The 8,714-nt window shown below is 48.3% G+C and overlaps 1 protein-coding gene across 4 annotated transcripts; it reads left to right on the top strand.

Annotated features, from left to right (window-relative positions):
* The first annotated feature begins 561 nt into the window (after nt 1-561).
* On the top strand, nt 562-8,399 carry LYRM9 (LYR motif containing 9). Of its 4 annotated transcripts, none has more exons than XM_075013700.1 (4): nt 562-632; nt 3,745-3,892; nt 5,396-5,488; nt 6,416-8,399. In XM_075013700.1, the coding sequence occupies exons 2-4, from the start codon at nt 3,761-3,763 to the stop codon at nt 6,431-6,433; spliced, it is 243 nt and encodes an 80-aa protein (XP_074869801.1). In that variant the 5' UTR covers nt 562-632; nt 3,745-3,760; the 3' UTR covers nt 6,434-8,399. The 4 variants fall into 4 exon arrangements, with proteins under 4 accessions (XP_074869801.1, XP_074869802.1, XP_074869804.1 ...); XM_075013701.1 differs by having other exon boundaries at nt 598-632; nt 3,748-3,892; XM_075013703.1 differs by having other exon boundaries at nt 623-641.
* The last annotated feature ends 315 nt before the right edge of the window (nt 8,400-8,714 follow it).

The raw sequence follows: 8,714 nt of genomic DNA, 5'->3' as shown, positions 1-8,714 counted from the left end.
CAATCCACCCACTCCCAGCTCTGTTAACTACCTTGTTCCCCAGCCTTGGAAAGACTGAGGTGTTTTCTAGGGGCCAGATATTCCAGAACCTGTCCAGGGAGAGGACCTCTGGGGCAGGTGATTTCAGTACAACCGAAGGGTCCATAATCCGGTGCTGCATGCACAGAAAGGTCATTTCTCCCATTCTCTCTGTACCTTGTGGAGAGAGAAGTCCACCGTCTCCGGGCTTAGACTGGCCGTAAGAGGGAGATGGCATCTCAGGGGTGCCCCCTATGGTGACTGCCTCCCTTGCGAGGAAATACTGTCAGCTGCACCCCCAGCTGTCACTCCAAGGAGCACCCATCTGTCCAATAGCCTTGGTGTGGTGATGCTGCAGATGCCAGACACAGCACCCTGGGGATGGCGCCAGGAGGCAGCAGGACCCAGGCCAGGCCCTGCACATCGGTGTCGCCCTGGGCCAGATCCGGAGAACTCACGGGTTGGTCAAAAGACCTGCATTGAGCATCCAGCAGGTGCGACCTGCACTGCGCCCGGCGGGGGGCGCTGCTCACCGTGCGGGGCCTGGCAGCGCGTGGCTGGCCGGGGGCGCGGCCTGGGGCGGGGTTCGCGCGTCAGTGCAAGCGGCCGGCCAGGTACCTGGGGTGCGCTGGTGGGGGAGGGGAAGCTGCGGTTGGGAACAGTGGGGTGCAGTGCACTAGGGAGGGGGGTAGGGAGATGGGGGCGGTGCACGGGGAGAGGGCTGGGGGACAAGGGGATGTTGCAGGGATACTACCGGGATGCAATACATGGGGGGGCTGTAGAGATGACGGGCGTTTGCGCGAGGGTAATGGGGTGCAGTGCACTGGGGCCTACGGGGCTAGTGGGGGGGTGCGCGGGGACACTGGGGTACAATGCACTGGGGAAGGGGATCTCGGGGGGGCAGTGCACGGGGAGGGGTGGGGCTACCGGACTAATAGAATGCAACGCGCTGGGGATATCGGGGTGCAGTGCACTGGGAGGGGGCTAACGGGATAACCGAGTGCCAGGCCGCGCCCCGCAGCCGCCGGAAGGAAGCGCCGAGCCACAGCCGGGTCGGCGCCTCCCTTCGGGGCGGGGCTCGCAGGATCCGAGCTGCGGCGGGCCCGGCCGGGGATCTCGGTCTGTCCCCGCGCCGGCCAGGGCTCGTGCAGCGCTGCACCGCGTGGGGCTTCCCACGCGGCAGGCGGGCCGGGCCGGGCCCGGGCCGGGCCCGGGCTGAGTCCAGCTGGCCCAACTGCCGGGCGCATTCCTGCACCTCTCCTTCCAAGCGGCGCCCAGCCCGGCCTGACCAACGTCCCCAGGCAGAGCGGGGCAGGCGAGGAGTAGAAGTTAATTAGCCCACCTGGAATCTGGCCAAGGCCCCAGGGGGCGCTTTGTCTTGTCTGCCCTTCCACACCCCTCTGCACTGAGCTTAGCCTGGGCAGACTCCTGGAGTTTAGCATTTCCCCCCAAAAGTAAGTGCACCAGAGGTAAAGGAGAATTTAAGGGGCAGGGTGTGAGCCTGCAGTAGATGCAGCCATAAGGCCTTCCAGGTCCCGTGTTCACGCTGTAGCCTAGGGGTTCTGCCGTTTTTGAGACCACGGACCACCAAACAATATTTTTATGGGGAACACCCATGAAAATTTTCTTTAAAAAAATTATCAGACCCCCTCCTCAACAAACCAACCATAAGCAAAAACAAGCCAACAGCAACCTATGTAGCAAAACCAAAATGAAGTCATTTAATCAGGCAGGGTAGCAATGAGAATGGAACACTGTGTCTGGTTTCAACAACAGAACATCTATACCCTCAAAAAAGCATTAGACTCTTGCTGCACACCTGCAAGTTGTTCATGAAACACTAGTGGTCCACAGAACATAGTTTACGAAACACTGCTCTAGCCCACACCTTGCAATGTTTGATGGCTGGGTATTTGCTGAGAGGCAGGGTTCTTGGTTCAGTGACACCAGAGGGTCTTATCCACAAAAGCTCATGACCTAATACAGTTGTTGGCTTTTAAGGTGCCACAGGACTGCTTGTTACAGAGGCGTGAGGCCGTTAAAATTGAAACTACACTCACTTGTGTCCTGTGTTTTTTAGCACAGACCCTTCCTGCCACCATCATTCATCACTTGTCAGGCTCTTGCGATGCTGTTAGTTTAAGAGCGTGATGTTCGCTGGATTACAGTGGATGGGTGAGAGGCAAGCGTGACTGGGACTGCAGCCGGCCTTAAATTGCTCGCTAGCCTGCACCTGTTGAAAGTTAATGGTGATACACTCCAACAGAAATTTGGTCCGAGGATATTAAGTGTTTAGAAAACCCATAAAAAGATACTGTAAAGGCTAAATACCTTAATTGATGCTAAAATTATATCACACCTACTTGCTTAGTTAGTTGCTTATGTTTCTTGATGCTGATGAGTAATGATGTAAAAACTGTACTTTCTCCAAAATGTTAATTTAGGAGTCCACAGATGGCAACCATCTGTTAAACGACTCATACTGTAAAATAGCTGATTAGCACTTCATGTAGCTTGGATGGACTTTTGGTTACAATGTACAAGTGTACTGGTGAGGGACAGCTGGTAGAATTTGTTCTTTTCCCGTCCCTGCTATGTTCCTGGTGAGGCTCAAAAGCTATTCATGTTTTCGCATGAGTCCTGGTGCGTTGATGTGCCTTGTTTATAAAGTGGAACCTGACGCTTGCAAACCAGTTTTCACCTAGGGCTGTTGGAGCAATTTAGACCTCTGGGAAATCTAGCCCAACTCATGGTACCTTACAGCAGTAACCTGAGGCCTGGATCCTACAATATCAGCCCTGTGGAGTGTCGCTAAAGGCCTGCGTCAGAGGGGTAGCATGGACGCAGGTCAGCTCACGTGGATTGGAGACAGGGCTAAGAAGTGTTCTTCCTGCCTGGCCCTGGCACATTGCATGAGGATCTGTTACAGTAGGATGCAGCTGATGGCCTTGTTCTGCTAAATTCTCTACGGACACCTCAGCCCTTTGGGGGCAGGGGCAGTGTGTTTGTACACCCCCTTTCTGCAAAGATGTAGGCTTGTGAGTACAAAACAAAACAGCAATCATGTAGCACTTTAAAGACTAACAAAATCATTCAGTAGATCGTCAGTAGATCTGAAGAAGTGGGTCTGTCCCATGAGAGCTCATCACCTAATAAGTCATTTTGTTAGTCTTTCAAGGGCTATGTGACTGGTTTGTTTGTTTTGTTTTGTTACAATACAGACTAACACAGCTACCTGTCTGCTACTGTTCAACTTGTGAGTAGTGTAGTTCTCCCGAAGACAAGCTCAGTCCCTGAAATGAGCGGTTTACAAAGGGGGTGGGGGGGAGGATGTGTATACTATGGTGAGAGGGTTATGTACACTTAACCTTCTCACACCCAGTTTTGTCTCACCCACCCACACTTTAATCAAATGTATAAATATAAATGACCCTCTGCCCTCAAATAAACAATTTCTCAGTAGTTTGAACAAATCCTTAATCAGTTTATGCCTCATTTGCTCCTAATCCCATGGTAAAATTTATATAAAGCATTTGAAGAGTCAGGGATGAAAATCCAAAGAAAAATTAAAACAAATCATGACACCAAACCTGTATCTTCCTGCAGATGACTCAGGTTGCTTCTGAATCTAAGCGTACCAAGACTGGGCCTCTTGTAAAATGAGCCCTGAGTTTTACTTCTGTGTTGCATTTCCCAGGTTTGTGATGTACTTTTTGTTTGTTTTAGCAGCTGAAATCTTAACATGACAATGGCTCCATTACCAGGGGCTGAATTAGTCCAGAAGCCTTGGCAGTTGTATCGCTACCTGCTTCGATGTTGTAAAGAGCTGCCTACGGAAAATATCCAACAGCATTACAGACATGCAATCAGACAGGTAGAGAGATGCTCTCGTTGTGATGCGAAAACTTGCTTCCCCATTTGATTTGGATATAAAAGTTTGAGGCTAGTTGTGGTGCATTAATGATGAACATTGGAAAAAGTGTGTCTTGTCAAGCCAGTGGAAAACGCAAAGTCCGGTTAAAAAGATTTTACAATTAAAAAAACCTCAAATTTCTTTGCATGTTTTGACTAAGAACATGTTCAACTTTTAAAATCTCTTTTCCATCACTGTTGCCCTATTTAGTCTCTGCAGTTCACTTAAGCCTTTATTACGCCAACCTAAACGTATTGTTTCTCCTAAAATGATTGTAGCATTCAGCACAAACCCTCCAAATGGTTTACATGGTGGCAGATAATCTTTGTGCACGCTGTACTTTTTGCAGGGCTATACTTGGTTTCAGGCTGAGCTGCTTTAGTGGGCACAGACTAGCTGAAGTGGTTCAATTAGTCCTCCCATTGCTGTCCCACAATGCATAGACACAGGACTGGCAGAGATCTCTTAGTTCGTCTACACTTAATAGAAGATTGACCTGGTCAGGGTTTCAACTGGGGATGCGCAAAATCAAACTATCAGGACTCGACAGTCAACCCCCGTACTCCTCATTCTAGCAAGGAGTAAGAGAGGTCGGTGGGGGAGTTTTTCCCATCAAGGATGGCCAGGTAAGTCAATTCCAGATATGTCAATTCCACCTATGCAGTTGTCCTAGCTGGCATATCTAGGATTGACTTTCAGGTACCTGCTATTGGAGTCAACTTTATCAGACAATCCTGTTCCAGAATGTGCTGGCTGGCCTTTTAGAAGTCTCCCAGAATATACAAGCCCTTAACATAAATCAGCATGGCTTGTGGGAGCCTGTGGAACTATCCATGCTCGAGCTGATGCCACACAAACAGCTACATTAGAAGTGGTTCGCTCTCTAGCATAGGCGACATTGAAGCCAGGCTGGTAGCCTTTTAAAGCAGTCTGAATGCATACCCCAACAAAGAACGCTTCTTGAGCAGTGTTCCCTGCAAGCTCAGCGTGTGGGTGGCTGCCCAGGAGAAATTCAGATGCTGCCCACCTGATTGGCAGAGTGCCCACAGCTGTCCACAGCTGGCAGCATGTCTCTCTGTGGGTGGTGCCTAGCTGCACATCTCTCAGTGCATATAAAATTTATTCCCCATGTGGGTGGAAAAAAATTGGAGGGAACATTGTTCTTGAGCACAAGTCCCATTGAATCTAGTAGCAGGTGCTTAGGTGCAGTCCTGAATCAGGAATCCCTAATCCCTGGCCCTTTCCTTGGTAGCACAAACTTCTGCAAGACTGTCTATTGCTGAAGGGTTAGAGTAGCGACTGTGAAACCCCTTCTGAATAAAGCTCATTCCTACCTCTGCAGATTGCCTGCATTTTATAAAGGGTTTATTTTGGGATTTTCAACTGATCTGAATATTAGCAGGACCAGAAGAGCTGTTCCATTGAGTGGGTTAGTCCTTTTCACATTTTGCTCAACCCCTGTAGAGTTTCAGAGTTCATGTGGACGAAGACAGTCCTGAGAGAATCCAGCAGATTATTAAGAGAGCCATTGAAGATGCTGACTGGGTCATGAACAAAGTAAGTGGAGCTATGTTCCTCCCCTGCAGGTTGTCTGAGCCATAGGGGATGCATCGGGGGCACATAGGGGGCCATGCACACCCCAAGCATCAGCCTTCCCTGCACTCACCTGCAGTGCTGCACCGCTTTTAGTGAGTGTGGGGGCAGTCCTGCCCCATGTCCAGAGTGATGCGGTCTAAGAGCAGTGCACGCGTCCTAGCTCCCGCTACTGCCAGGCTGTGCCACTCCAAGGGAAGGGGGCGGAACTGTCCCGCGCTCACTGGAAGCAGCATTGGGTGGGGACGGGGAGAGGGCAGGACAGGGGCAGGAAGGGAAGGCAGGGTTATCATACTGACCTTTCAGCAATGACACCCCGAGTACGGGAATGGATCTGTATCAGTATCTACCAACTCACATTGTATTAATGTACTGGATATATTGTAACACATTAATACAAGATGAGTTGGTAGATCCTGATACAGACACACACCCATTGGGGGGGGGGTCCTCTTTTTCATATAGGGGGAAGGGTATGGCCGGGGAGGGGACAGGGCAGGGGCATCTATACACTAGTCACCTCTGAGTCCTGTTTGGAGCTATTTCAAGAGCTGGGCTGTTGGAAAACAAATGAGATGCATTTTCCTCTGCAGTGGGCTTTGAGATCGCTAGGTGAGAGGATTTGTGTAGTAGCTACACAGGCGTGGGAGTGATTGAATTAAAAAATAAAAACAGTTTTTTGTTGACAGAAAAACCCAAATAATACACTCAATGAATCCTAGGGGTTACATAATACATGCTCTCACTCAGTGTTTCACTCTGTGACAGTTAAAGGGCATTCACGCAGCCTTATGTGGCTCAGACAAGTGGTCCTGAACGTTAGTGCTTGCTTGTATGAACGGTTACTTTTAATATGTCCCTGGTATCGCACCTTTTTTCTTTTTTCTTCAGTATAAAAGCCAGAAGTAGAAAGATGCGGATGAAGAAGAAATGTTCATCTGTACTGATCCTCCCAGTACAGTCAAATAGGATCAGTTGTTTGTAACAGTGCCTGTTGTCATTATGCCTGCAGTTTCTCATGTAAAATGATGTATCCTTCCTACCTCACTGGGGTGGCATGAGGCTTAATGCCTCTTTCTGAAGCTCTTCGAGACTGTGATGAAACATGCTAGGCAAGGACATAGTTTTATACCAAAAAAAAGGCCTTTGTCTACAGTGCGAAACTTCCTCACTGTTTTTGGTTCTGGAGGGAGTGGGAAGCAAAGAAGGATTTCTGATCCCATATTTTGAGTCGGTCCATCATATGACAGAGACAGGAGCTGGCTGCTAAAGTCCTAATTCTGCTAGTGGATGTTATTGCAAGATTAAATCCAAATCTGAATAGTATCAAAGTTTTGGAATGTTGAGGTTTTCATCTGGATTTTATTAATAGCTGGACGCAAAGCAAACCTTTTTTGGGGTTAACAATGGCAAGCCCACGCTGATGCCATAAATCCAGGGGTACTGAGAGACAAATTAATTGGATACTGACATTTGCTCCAGACTAAAGAAAGAGGACAATCTATCAATGACACCAAGGAAATTCAAAGTCAAGCCCTTTACTAGTTCTAAAGTACTTAGCCTTGGTAGCTTGTGTTGATCTGCGTTCTGTGTCTCTCAGTTACACCCATAAACGGGGAAGGATTAGATGTGTATAACTGAGGACAAAATAATTGGCCCACAAGAGTTAAGACTTTCTTCATCTACCCACCTCAGTGAAAAGAGACAGAAGATGCTTGGACACAGCAGGACAAAAGAAGATGGAACTTCTTGGCCTTGTGTGTTTGTCATGCCCTGTGACAATAAATATGCCATTTTTTGATCGTTGCTTTTAGTTATACTCAATGTGTCTACAGTTTCCTTCTGAATTTGGTGATCAGGAGCCTTCTTTGCAGGGTCAGAACTGTTACAGTGACACTTCTCAAGCGAATACTTGTAAGTGGGGGGAGAGATGTGATTTTTATTTAAGACTTGTGGGGGGAAATTAAAACACTGTATGATCGAGCTGCATTGGTATCAGCCTTGCGTTTCTATATTTGCAGTGTAATAGCAGAAGGTATTTCTTGACAATAAGCACTCCATATGGCATTCAAAATCCTTGGCATACATGCTGAGTTATGGCCTAGATGACTAGGCCCTTGCCTCAGAAAGTTTAATATGTGACTGAGCATAAATATATGTGCGCTAAGATGGAACTGACTTTTGAACACTCACTGTAGGCCACAGCAAATGCCTTGTAGAGTGATTGATTTCACTGGGAGTTGGATTGGCCGCTTAGGCTCTAATTCAGCAAGGCGTCTAAGTGTTTTATTAACTTTAAGCTTGTTGTTCCAGGTGTAGTGAGTAGAGGCCCAGTGTGAGGCCTTAGGCCTGAACCAAAGTAATGGTCAAGACTTTGCTAACAGAAAGCAAAGTGCAGCTGTGAGCTAAATGAATGCATTGCTCACAGGAGCTGGCAAGAAGAGGGTTGATGTTGCATAAACATATCTACCTAGCATATTGAAGTAGGAACATGGTACCAGAGCACCCCACCCTGGAACATTCCACAGATAAGAAAGAACAGGCCGACACATCCCAATGACAAGGGCAAAAGGGAAATATGATGGATAGAGTTGTTTTGTTCGAACCAACATGTACAAGGTGAGAGGCGGCACCTGACTACGTAGAAGGGTTGAACCTCAATACGTCAGGAGTGATGTGTAAATTGTACCTGTGTATAAGAATGTACTTCTGGGATGTGGTCTGGCTCCGGCCGAGGGGGCAGTGGAAAGTCGTGCCACTGACTGAGCCGAGTCCATTGACCGTGGGTGCATATTTGTAGTATGCCCTGACTTAGACTGAGAAGGCTACAGGGAACTACTATGGTGTCCAATACGGCAATAAACCTGGCCGACGCGCCTTCGCACCTTACTAGACTCTGTGGTCATTGGAGGGTTCTCTTCGGGTCTGCTGTGTCGACTATCCGCAGAGCTGGGACAGCGCACAGAGGAAACACGCACGCAGCTGAGTGATACCAACATTGGGGAGAGCAGAGCACCACGCTGGTAGCATCTGACAACACTAGGTTCAGCACTGAACTTAGGCACATACTTAAGTTCAAGAGGATTTAAGTATTCTTATGCTCCAAGTCAGGACAGCACTTAAGGAACTGTTCACATGCTTACATGTAAGTACACATTTAACTGCCTTGCTGAATCAAGCCACTACAGGT

The sequence above is a fragment of the Carettochelys insculpta genome, chromosome 19 (assembly GCF_033958435.1).
Source record: "Carettochelys insculpta isolate YL-2023 chromosome 19, ASM3395843v1, whole genome shotgun sequence".
In the NCBI taxonomy this organism is placed as follows: Eukaryota; Metazoa; Chordata; order Testudines; family Carettochelyidae; genus Carettochelys; species Carettochelys insculpta.
Note: the sequence above shows the minus strand (reverse complement) of the source record. Positions and strands in the feature narration are given on the sequence as shown.

What these genes read in the sequence shown, in the direction of transcription:
- LYRM9 (XM_075013700.1), top strand. Translation starts at nt 3,761, where the DNA reads ATGACAATGGCTCCATTACCAGGGGCTGAATTAGTCCAGAAGCCTTGG. An exon ending in ACAGACATGCAATCAGACAG is followed by an intron (nt 3,893 to 5,395) that starts GTAGAGAGATGC and finishes CAACCCCTGTAG; the next exon opens with AGTTTCAGAGTTCATGTGGA.